This window comes from Geotrypetes seraphini, chromosome 18 (genome assembly GCF_902459505.1).
Source record: "Geotrypetes seraphini chromosome 18, aGeoSer1.1, whole genome shotgun sequence".
In the NCBI taxonomy this organism is placed as follows: Eukaryota; Metazoa; Chordata; class Amphibia; order Gymnophiona; family Dermophiidae; genus Geotrypetes; species Geotrypetes seraphini.
In genome coordinates, this window is record NC_047101.1 from 36,416,209 (window position 1) to 36,429,014 (window position 12,806).

The following is a 12,806-nucleotide window of genomic DNA, read 5'->3' on the forward strand; positions in this document are numbered from 1 at the left end:
GTGGATGCTGCAGATAGGCAGACTGGACGGGCCATTTGGCCTTTATCTGCCATCGTGTTTCTAAGTTTCTACCTCTTGAAGTGATGTTATGTGCAACTCCACTGTCAGCAGCTGTGACAGCATGTAGTATCAACTACTCATATTAGCTGTCGTAGTCAGCCATTCCTTCTTTCTACCCATGCCATGCACACAACCTACCCCTACCTGCATTAAGCAGCTAACATGTTTTTGTTCTGTTTTGTTTATACCATGCTGGCTGGATTTAAAGTGTGGCAGAGGTCCACACTAAAAATTTACCAACTGGGCTAGCTGTTTAACTCAGCAAAGTAAGCGTGACCCTTTGTGTCTTCCGTTCAGTTAAGCAAATGATCTTGGAATGGATATAACTCACAAAAAATACAGTTTTTTTGGCTGGAAAACAACAAGTATCTGTCTGAGAGTATTATTTTTTTCTTACAACAGATAACTTTTGGCCAGTATTAGCATCATTATTACTCTATCAAAAATAGAAGCAAGAAATGGCAAGAAGCTGCTTTAAATATGCATATCTCATTATCTATCCTATTTCAATTGTCTGAGAGAATTTAAAGAAAAACATAACTATGTGACTGAGCTTTTTCCAACCCCTACAAGATAATAGAACACTGCGCTAACTCCATCTACAGGTCATTATCATAGTGGCACTTAGTAACAGTTTTCAAAACCCGGCTAATGAAGGTACAATTCTTATATATCCACACAAAATAAATGTTTTCATTCTTGTAACTTGGGCAGACCTTAAGATGCTTGCTAGCTACCATCTTAGACAAAGACAAAGGACAATGTGTACGTGAATTAAGTGTCGTTTTTGGAAATGCACCCCTCTGATTTTTATTATTATTTTTTTTTCTCATTCTAAAGCTTTCTTTCCATTACATTCCTGTAATGGTTCATCACATCTTCAACTGAGCTTAATCACTATTTCTCTTGCTTACAAGGTGACATTTACAGAAAAGTGAGAGTTTGCATTGTGTATCGGGCGATGGTGCGCCCGCATCTGGAGTACTGCGTTCAATACTGGTCGCCGTACCTTAAGAAGGATATGGCGATCCTCGAGAGGGTCCAGAGAAGAGCAACAAGGATGATAAAAGGCATGGAAAACCTTTCATATGCTGAAAGGCTAGAGAAGCTGGGGCTCTTTTCCCTGGAAAAGCGGAGACTTAGAGGGGACATGATAGAAACTTATAAGATCATGAAGGGTATGGAGAAGGTAGAGAGGGACAGATTCTTCAGACTAGCGGGGACAACAAAAACAAGAGGGCATTTGCAAAAATTGAAAGGAGACAGATTCTAAACAAATGCTAGGAAGTTCATCTTCACGCAGAGGGTGGTGGACATCTGGAATGCGCTTCCAGAGGAGGTGGTAGGGCAGAGTACGATTTGGGGTTTCAAAATGGGATTAGATGATTTCCTGAAGGCAAAGGGGATTGAAGGGTACAGTTAGAGGGTTACCATACAGGATATTAAATGATTAGGGAATAGAATGTTTTAGGTATAAGATCACTTACAGGTCATGGACCTGGGGGAAGGGCCGCTGCGGGAGTGGACTGGGCACGATGGACCCCATGGTCTGACTCGGCAGAGGCCATGCTTATGTTCTTATGTTTTAAACTTTGTTTTCCCACTGAGTACTGTAGTTAACATAGGAGTGATTAAAAAAAAACTGTCCAAAAAAACACCCCCCTCCCTACATATATAAATTACCATGACCCTAAATGCTTGACCTCCTAATTCTATATATGCTGCTATGAGTTGTGTGTGCAAACTTGTGCACACCCCCAATTTGCACATGTAACTTAATTGAATACCAAGTCCATTAGGCGCCGATAATTGGTTTCTTAATTATTAGTATTAATTGGATTTAATTTAAATTTGTGTGTATAAATTTAGTCAAGAGATCCACGCCTAAAATTTGCACGCAGCATTCAAAAAGAGGCACAGAAATGGAAGGGTCACTGATGGATTGGGGGCGTCCTCAAATTTATGCATGTAGTTAGAGAATCAGGGGCATTTGCGCCTAAATTTGGCATGGGGATTTGCACCACATTTCAGTTGGCGCAAATAAAAATGCCTGAAGTTAGGTGCGAATCCTGGACATAAGCACAATTCTATAAACTGCTCTTAACTCTATAGAAAACATGCTGTGGTTTTTTTTCCAATTTTGGGGGGAGGGTTTAAGATTTTTGCATTTTAAGGTGCAATATTTTTTTTAAGATGCATTTTCCTTTTACTTTTGTGTTGCAATTTATTTAAGAAATGGCATTGAAAATATACAATAATTTATATGCATTGAATCTATTCAGCATCATTTTTTAGGTGTCATATATAGATTTTAACCCTGAATGGAAAATAACAAAAAGTGCCCCTTCTTTCCCCTACTATATGTATGTAACTATATAGTCACCAAAAAACCAGATAAACTGGTACCTTAACAGCTTGTGATCTTTGAAACCTAAGTATAACAGATATGCCCTCAACTTTTTAGGTCTATCCTTACACATTTTTCAAGGGTCAAGATTCACATTTCACCCTTTGATCTAAAGAGTTGCAACATGGCCTATGAAAATATTGTATTTCCCGCCCCCCCCCCCCTTCTTAGAGAATTCACTTCAAGACTCTTATTAAAAAAAATAACTTTTGTAGCATGAACGTTCATTACTTACCTTATGCCAGTCAATGTAACTAGGAATAGGATCCAAGCCCACAGACTTTTAAAAAGAGTAGGAACTGTCTTCATCCTGCAGTCTGGTGTCTATGAAGAAAATAAGCAAAAGCCTATTGTATTCTCATAGTTCTGAAAACAAAGTACTGGTATTGAAAATGACCATCTTATTTCAATAATGTACCTTTAAGTATACTAAACATTTTCCCCACAAGTGCAAAATGGGAGAACATCTGGGCCTCTAGCACTGGCCAAGTGATAAAACATATTTTGTGATATAATTCTGCAATAATTGATACGACATCTGGGGGCAAAGAGATTCGGCCAGCGTCTTCTCTGTGCTTCGTTTCTAGACACCTATTATTGGCCCAATATTTCCTCTCACTAAACCAGTGGTTCCCAACCCTGTCCTGGAGGACCATCACACCAGTCGGGTTTTCAGGATAACCCTAATGAATATGCATGGTGCAGATTTGCATGCCTCTCACTTCCATTATATGCAAATCTCTCTCATGCATATTCATTAGGGCTGGCCTGAAAACCCGAATGGCCTAGTGATCCTCCAGGACAGGGTTGGGAACCACTGCACTAAACCAACACTTTTAAATATTTGCCCTGCTGCCATATTTATCTCTTGCCTTGTTCTGCTTGTCTCCTGCCCATTGGTTTTACTTGTTGAATTTGGAATAAAACCTCACCAAGCCAATACTGGAAATCATTATTCCGGTAGTTACTGTTTTCGCTTTTTCTTTTTAGAGAGAGAGAGAGAAAAAAAGATCCCCGAGGCCATAACTACTGCAGGAACAAAATCATGTGGCCTAACTGGGCTCATTTCTACCTTATGAGACACCTTAATGACGCCTTTAGTGTGACATGACCTTTAAAAACTATCCATATGATGTACTGTATAATATATACTGTTAGTCTCAGAGCCACTGTTTTCTTTTGATATTTTTTATCTAGAACTTTAAGGAAAATGTGTTATTTCTAATCTTTCCCCACGTACTTATAAGGCACAGAGAACATTTATACGAGGTTAGACCCACCAGGTACCAACTGTAACGCTTACCAATTCTGGAACATGCAACCATTATGCCTTGCCGGTGCTGCTCTGTGGTTTCCATGCAACTATTTTATCAGCTGGAATCTCGACCTAACAGCCTTCTTTTACACCTCCCCGAGGGCCACCAATGTTTGCATCGAGAATAAATGCAAGGGCAGCGTGGCTATTTTTCATAAACTAACGCAACTAATAAGATGCAGCGTCAGTTCAAAGCACTGGAGGAAGGGAGAGGTTTATAATGTAGCTCTGAAAGCTGAATTTAAAAGACCGACAGCTCTCAATAACAACAATAATAAAAAAAAATAACAATAACACTGAGGGAAAAAAAGTACATTTTGTGTGGCAGACATGGTTAAACATTTTAGAGCCCTTAATAAATGACCCCGCTCCAGCCCTGTCTCCTGAAAGTGTTTGCTGGCTGGTAGAAGTACGCTCCAAATCATTTTAAGCAGGAAGAGAAGATGCAAAGAATGCATTGAAAGGAATGTGCTCAAACCATCCTCTGGCTATGTATCTGGCCAGCACAGGAAAGCAAAGCAGTGGCAACGATCTTCGACGCAAGAGAGACGATTCAAGTGCAGATGTGCAAGTTTTTCAGATGCAAACAAGCAGGTGCATTGGTACTTAGCCCTCCATGCTGTTCTCTGCTCTCATTTAAGCACTCTAGCATTACAAGACCCATAAAGGTTCAGAGATGAAAATAAGTTGTAGCTTGTAAATAGCATATGAAATGTTTTTCAGCAAAAATACAGATTTGTCCTCATCAGATGCTTTACTTGGTCTACTCTACATCTTTCTCCAGACTAGGATAGATCCCTTTTCATTTCTTGTACCATATACATGGGAATGATGCATTGCATTCATCTTACTGACTAAGGTTTAACAGTCTGCCTCCCCCCCCCCCCTAGATCTGTAAGGTACTGCAACATTTTGATTTATTTTTTTTTCCGACTGACTGTGAAGGAAGCCTTGCCTTTTTTTTAATTGACTATCACATCATGTTTTCTTTTTAATCAAAAAGACAGTCAAGTTGCCCATTGATCACTGCGGATTTTCACCGTCAAAGAGGGAAAAAAAAAATGGTTTCAGCTGTGGCAGTACAGTACCGAAACGAAAGAAAGCCGGTGTCAACGGAACGAAAGAACACAAGCAGGTCTTACCTAAAACCCCTCCGGCACCGGTCCCCTTCCTTGACAGCTGCAAAAGTGTGGCAGGACAGTCAAGACGGCGGGTGGAAGCCCAGCTGAGGAACGCAGGGTGGGAAAAGCCTGCAAGGGAGGGGGGGAAGCAGCCAGTCAGCGTTTGCCTGGGCGCTGCTCTCAGCGGTCATGGACACTCGGCTTCTGGAGCTTTACCATCCAAATTGCCTCCCCAATATGAAGATCACAGCCACAACAAAGCATTTCTCCTGACCAAGGCAGTAGTAATACATCCCAGGGTAAACCGGATGTGGAATAGGCTGTGACTTCATACCAGAGATTTTATTTTAGCAAGGAAGGTGGTACCAAATCTCTCATCTAGGGGCGGGTCCGTGATTGGGAGTGGGCAAAGCTCCCCCCCCCCCCCCGCTCTGGTTTTTACCATTCTCTGGCAGCATAGTATATGCTTTGGGAGGCAGGGGAGGGGACAGCAGCATATCGGTAGGATGTAGGATTAGGAACACCCCCCCCCTTTAAAAAAACCGGGGAAAGATCGGTAATGTCCTGGAGGCAAGGGGTCCAGAGCAGTTTTCTAATCAGGAGGAAAAATCCCGCCCCCCTCCAAAAAAAAAAAAATAAAAAAAAAGAGGGGAAGGAATACTCAGTTAGAGAGGTGTCCCATCACATTAGAGTGAGTGGAGCAGGTCAAAGGAAAAAATCACTGTCTCTGGTACAACAGTTGTATAGGATTTATTTGATTAATTTTGGGGTTAAAAGTACTGTCCGAAAAATAAATAAATAAATTAGTTTCAATTTATTAATTTTAACTGCAAGAAAAACCCATAAACCCCACAACAACATTATTGTCAGAAAGTTGTTTGAATTATCTATTATAATGCAAAAGAGATTAAAGGAGTTTGAAACTGGTTGAATAAGATTAATAACGGTATCCATAGGTTGCTCTCAATATGTAGGATTAGATATATGTTCCAGGAAATGAACTTTTGTGTTGCAATATATTTAAGAAATGACATTTTAAATATACAATAATTTGTATGCATTGAATCCTATTTGTACAAGTAAGCTGACATTTTAAGATGCAATTTTATAAATCATATTTCCAGGTTATTTTACATTTTTTTAATAAGTGGAGCAGACCTAGATTATGTGAGGATAGCAGTTTACTGTTTAGCAACTCATACATATTATTGATTGGATCTTATAAACTAATAAATTTCTAGTCTGGCTATATCCAAAAAGTGGGTATTTAAATAATTAAATAAATGCCATGAGATGGTAACATTGTGTTTATATTCTTCTGCAATACAAAGTATGAAAGGATAACTTCCTCTGTTCAGACCAGGGATTTTCTAGCTAAACAATCATGAAATCAGCTATTGTAACTGCTATGCTCACTTTAACATTTTTAATGTTTAAACTGGCTGGGGAAGGGGGCTGCAGCTATTACTACAAACTCTGGAAGATTCTGCCAAGTAAGCAGTTCTGTCTTCTTCCATGGAAAAGCTGTCCATTCTTTTTAATTGAAAGACAGTAAAATGTGAACAACTCATGATTCACAGTTATCATTAATATATATACAGTATATATATATATATTTTTTTTTTATTTTTATTTTTTTTTTTTTAAATGTCTCTGGAGATTGAATTATGCAGACATCCTCTTTTAAAATTCATGGAGAGTCAGGATGCTAGAGCTCCTAAGGCAGTGCATTTGGAGCAGAGGAGTAACCTAATGGTTAGTGCAGTGGCTGATAATCTGGGGACCTGGGTTCAATTCCCACCACAGCTTCTTGTGACTCTGGGCAAGTCTCCATTGCCCCAGATACAAAACTTAGATTGTGAGCCCACTAGGGAGAGAAAAAAAAGTATCTGAATATAATTGTATGTAAACTGCTTTGGTTGTACCCATAGAAAGGTGGTTTATCAAATTTATAACCCTTTGCTCTAGGACAGTAGTTATTAAATCTGTCCTGGGGGACCTCTAGCCAGTTAGGTTTTTAAAATAGCCGTAATGAATATGCATGAGGCAGATTTACATTCCTGTCACCTCTATTTAAAAACTAAATTATGACCCTTATTATAGAACGCTCTATTTGCATTTTGGATATGTGAAAACTGGAATTTAGATGTCCATGTTGCAAGGATATCTAAATCGTGTTTCAATAAACTCAGGATCTGGATGTCTAAAATTGCAGTATTTTCGTATGGGAAGGGTGTGTGGTCTTGGCATGTTTTGGGTAGAAATAAGTGTCCAACTCCAATTTCAGAAGAGGAAGGGACATGAATGTCCCAGAAAGACAGATGTTGGTGTTTAGTTCTAGCAACCAGCGCTTCCAGGTTAAAAAAAAAAAAAAAGGTGCTCCAATTTAGCAGCTCTCTACTGAAAGGATTAAGGTAAGCCACCCTTTAATCGTCCAATGATTGTGCCCCCTCCCCAAATGTGAAATTGTCTATTGTTCCTGAAATGGTGCTAATATTTTTAAGTTCACTTCTTAAATATCACCTGCAAGACTGAAAGCTATTGACGAGGTATACATTCAGGTTTAGTAAACATTTTTCTGTCCCAGGAGAGCTTACAATTAAAACCAAATATCAAATAGAGCTATAGTGCAATTTGAACTGGGGTCCCTCAATTCTCAGCCCACTGCTCTAACCATTAAGCTTCATCTCTGCTCCACATGAATGTTACGTAGCCATTTTGAAACATAAACTTTCCTATGCTGCAACAATGATATCCATGTCCTTTGATTTGCTCCATTCATAATTTGGATGTTTCAGATTCCAAGCCGCCAAACTAAACTCTTGGCTAGCCCAAATGGTCCTCAAGGCCCACAACTACCTCGACTTTAGAAAATTACTCAAAACTCACCTATTCCGAGACCAAGACCCTTAATGCCCCTTTTCAATCCTCCTCCTCCCCCCCCTTCTGATCTACTCCCCTCCCCCGTCTCCCTCCTCTCCCCCCTACTTCTCTCCTTGCTGTTCGCAACTCTATGATCAATTTGATATGTAACCACTTGTAACTACTCTCTCCTTGCTGTTTGCAACTCTATGATCAATTTGATATGTAACCACTTGTAATCTCTGTTTAACTAATGTGAACCGCCTAGAACTCTTCGGGGTATGGCGGTATACAAAAATAAAGTTATTATTATTATTATTATTTCTCATGTCTTACAACACTAGATCCTAAAATACTAACACCACCAGAAACATACCAACCTGGATATCCTTTCGAAAATGTTGTTCCACATTACTAACTAAATTCAATTCAATTACGAACTGAATTAAAGAACTAAGGGGTCCTTTTACTAAGGCGCGCTAGCCGTTTTAGCGCGCACTAAATATTAGTGCATGCTAAACGCTAATGCGTCCATAGGATATAATGGGCACGTTAGCATTTAGAGCATGCTAATATTTAGCGTGTGCAAAAACGGCTAGTGTGCCTTAGTAAAAGGACCCCTAAGGCCGGTATTGGACAGACTTGTATAGTTTGTGTCCCATTTGGGCTGGGGAGGGCATCAATAGGAACTCCACTAACTCGGAACATGAGGACGTTACTGGCCAGACTTTACAGCAGATATCCTGCAAACAACGGGATGGTTGGATGGGCTGGAGTGAGCTTAGATGGCAACTTCAGCAGTTGGAACCTAGGACAATACCAGGTGGACTTTAGTCTAAGGCCCAGATAAATCAAAGAAGAGACAAGTGCTATATTTTTAAGGAGAATAACTAATGGACAGACTGGATGGACCGTTCAGGTCTTTATCTGCCGTCATTTACTATGTTACTAATAATGGTAAATGCAAGCAGTGTCTCAGAATTGTTTCCCACATACTCTCCTTTATAGGACCCCCAGGGACCCCTGAAGAAGACTTTTTGTCGAAACGTGGACCGTGTTGGGTCCTGTATCCCTAGCGGACTAGGTCCTTTAAGGCTCTTATGTGGATGATTTACTTTTATGTGGATGGATTTACTTTTATGTGGATGATTTCAGTGTACCTTTGGAACTTTGACACTTTCAAATAAAGTCCATTTAGGAACATCGTCACTCCACAGAGTTTGTTTTTGCTTTTCACTAATAATGGCAATGCTCCAGTCCTAGTCAGAACATTGATATCCCGGTTGTTGAAAGAGAAGAGGATGTAGAAAGTTTAGAGATTACAGAGAAATACTATATACTACTGCTAAACACGTCCATAGCTCCACCAGATGTATGCAGTGCTATACATTAAACACATAAAAGATAATCCCCGTGCAACAGAATTTACAAACTAATCTAAACAGACAAAGAGGACAAATAGGGGCTAGTGGATTGCTTATGGAGGGAATGATTAAAATGGACAGAAGTACTTTACAAGTGAATAGGAGATAAGAGTTAAAAGCAGCCTCAAAAAGATAGCAAGTAAAGCACATAAGGCCCATCTAGATTGTCCAATTTTCACAGTGCTGTCAGCCATAGCTGATTTTATAGTTCTGAAGTTCCAAAATGCAGGTTCTATGATTCATTAACTAGGCTGCAATTTACACTTTCTATTGGGGGAGATTCTTGCAGATATGTGATGTTTCTAAGGTGAGAAGGTGCTAGAGATTCTAAATGATGCATGCTAGTAGCCAACTCAGAGTCTTCTACTTGCTCAAAATTTTTCTTGACTTGAAAAAAAACTATGGTAATGTATTAACATTACTTAAATATTAATAAAATACTGTTCATTAGGGTTGTTGGGATTTTCACTTTTTATAAATTACTAAAGTAGTTCACTTTTAATGCAGGGCAAAAGTGCGTTGGAGCAGAGCTACAGCCCCTGAGGAAACTTAGCAGTGAAATGACTGGGTAGCCTTCGGGCTTTAAGTTAAATGCTCTTCTGTAGAAGAATTTTCCACCACAATTAAGTATATATATAAAAAACATTTAGCTTGTTAACTAAAAACCCTGCACAAGACCGATAATGAACACTTCACCCCAGTAAGGACACGTCACCTATGCAGGAAAATTAGGGAAATCTCTTTTCTTCAAAATCACTGAGCTTTGGAATAACCTTCCTGGTCTGCTGCGGAATCTGGGCTCCTTCCAATTATTCCAAAAGCATCTGAAAACCTGGCTTTTCTCAAAAAATGTAAAGCTCACCACCCCCTTTATAACCACTAATTCTTATTATGTCCTTCCCTCATTTATTAAAGTACCTGTAAACCATGCCGAGCTCTGTCTTTATGGAGAGGATGCAGTATATAAACTTAAAGTTTAGTTTAGTTTAGAAAAACAACAGAAGTAGTGTCTTGGGTGTTTGAGGTCTTGAGTGTAATTAGAACTCAGTTAAGTTTGTTCTTAATATGCTATAGTGAAGATTTTGGGAGTTTATTTATTTTTTCATTTTCCTTTTTCCCTGGTGTGAATGTTTGACCATGATTTAGATGGGACTTTTATTTAATTGATTATATTAAATAGGACTACATGATGTCTGGGGCAGTCCACATTTAGAGTTATGGTCTGGTGCTGGTCACCCGAGCCCATAATTCCTCATTTGTATGCGATGGGCTCATACTTATGTCCATTATTTTTAAAAACTTTTTTGTAATAGTCCATTTTTATCTCAGTTCAAACATTCTCCCCAAGGGATTAAGAGTGTTAGCCAATTATATATTGGATATTACAATTGCAACAGAATATATGATAGAACATTTTAATTGCATAGGGTAGGAATGTCCAACCTCACCAGGTTGGGTTTTCAGGATTACCCAAATAAATATTCATGAGATCTATTTGCCTACAATGGAAGCAGTGCATGCAAACAGATCTCATGCAAATTCATTGGGGAAATCCTGAAAACCTGACTGAATTGTGGCTCTCAAGGTCTGACACTGGTCAACCCTGGCATAGGGTATATGCAAAGATGGGACATATAGATAGGTAAGATAGAGGAATGGGAGTAAGAAAATAATTTAAAGGAAGTTGAAAATGAGGTCAGAAAGGTTCTTGAATATTAGCTTGGGTAGGAGTGGATAAATATGTCCTACTATAGTATGTGCAACCACTGTCTCTCCTTGTGTGCATGTGTGTGTGACTAAGCAAGTTAGTTACTGCTTTCATTAAAGGCCTGATTGAAGAGCCAAGCTTTCACCTGCTTCCTGAACTAGAGACAGACTTGTGTTAAGTGAAGCCTTTTTAGGGACTGCTTTTCAGAAATTGGGAGCTACTCTGGACAAAGTTCACTGGTGGGTATCACATCATGAGATATCCTTCAGAGAAGGTATGGTTAAGGGTACTGTAGCTGCAGGGGGTCATGGACTGCGTGGTGGGGACCCTGCTTGGCGACAAACAACAGCTTGGCGCCCTACAGGTAACTTTGCCAGAATTCATGTACCAACCCAGTTAAGAAGGCAATTTTCAAATTATATAGTCCTGCAGTTCATGGCATGCTGTGTCTTTATTTCACCTAACAAAATGGGCATAGAAAATGTTGTAGTTAGTTCAAGAAAAGAAAATGTGCATTATTCCTCAAAGGCAAAAATAGGCCCACGACACAATTCATTGAAAATCAGCTTCTTCCTAGGCAAAAAGTCATACCCAAGCTCACTCTTGGGCCTAGGCTTTTCCACAAACAAAAAGAAATGTCCTTGTTTCCCATCTCCAATAGACAATAGTTTTTATCACCACAGTTCATTGAGCTTGTCTCACAATGTCTATTCAACTGTCTCTGGTTTTAAAACAGCTGAAGCCTCCAGTTTCTAAGAGCTCGACAGGGAGGATTACTGAGCCTGCTTTCTATGGCTGCATACAGGTTTCAAAAATCCCTTCCCAAGGTATCTTAGCAGACTCCTCCCCAAATAATCCTCAGCTTCTTGCTGAGCCAAAACAAAATATCAAAAAGAAAGCAAGCTTAGGCCTTTAGCAACACAAGCAGTTCTATCTTCAGCACAACATAGTGCCCATCTCCCGCTAAGGGTAACAAACTCTGCAACCAAATGCTCTTCACCTTTCCCAGTTCAAAATCACTATCTCCAGTGAAGGAAAAGGAAAAAAGCCTGCCACCAAAAACAGTCCAAACTTTCCAAGAACAAAAAAAAAAAAAAAGGTTAATTTAAAGGCTTTCAAGTGGAATTCCTTGTCCAGGTTAAATAGTAGGTTGTCACACTTCCATGGGCTCCTCTAGGTTTAAAGCTTTCCCTTCAGAGCATTGAGGAGTTTCTTCAGCTTCCACCATTACCTTGCCAGAAGGTTGGTTTACTCTCTGGGAAGTATGCCTCCTCTGTCTTCCCTGCCTTCTTCTGATAAGGGATACAAGTTCACTACTTTTCAGTGTGAGAGCCCCGCCCAAACCTGTGTGTGTCTGACCTGGGACTCAGCTCTCTTGGGCTCCCCCTGGCCATACTGCACAGTGCAGGATTTCTTAAACCCAGTGCATTGCTTTTTTTTCTGGATACAGATCTACAAACAACTGCTTTCTCACTGGGCATAATTTCCATCTCACTATCATATAGCAAAACACTTTTTTGTTTGGGGGCCTGAAAGCTCCACCCTAAATCCCACCCAATCTCTGCCCCAGACCCCACCTCCATAATAGTACTAATTGTAATACCAATTTCCATTAATTTTTCATATATACATACAATATAATCTTATTAACAGCACATAATGGTTAAACTACACAAAGCACACCGTATGCTTCTCAACATTCATTTCTACCAGAACACAGATAACCCCTAAGCAAATAAGGGACCACAAACTAAAAGTACTAATATATAAAAATGAAACCCTAAAATGCAAGACTGCAAACAATTCAACACCACAGAAACAGTGACACATGTCCCTTAATACTGTGCAAAATATGAAGACAGTAGATGTAAATAGTAGTAGCAGTAGTAAATTTGAAAAAAAAAAACCT

The 12,806-nt window shown here is 39.5% G+C and overlaps 1 protein-coding gene across 3 annotated transcripts in view; it reads right to left on the reverse strand.

The window, feature by feature from the left end:
- LOC117351500 (gamma-aminobutyric acid receptor subunit alpha-1) overlaps positions 1 to 12,806 on the reverse strand; it is a 180,385-nt gene that overhangs the window by 138,540 nt on the left and 29,039 nt on the right. For 2 of the 3 annotated variants that reach the window (XM_033926834.1, XM_033926836.1), the window contains exon 2: positions 2,703 to 2,791. In XM_033926834.1, the coding sequence (XP_033782725.1) occupies positions 2,703 to 2,791 (89 nt within the window). Of the gene's footprint in view, positions 1 to 2,702; positions 2,792 to 4,924; positions 5,214 to 12,806 lie in introns of those variants that run through there. The other variant, XM_033926835.1, reaches the window with a different exon arrangement.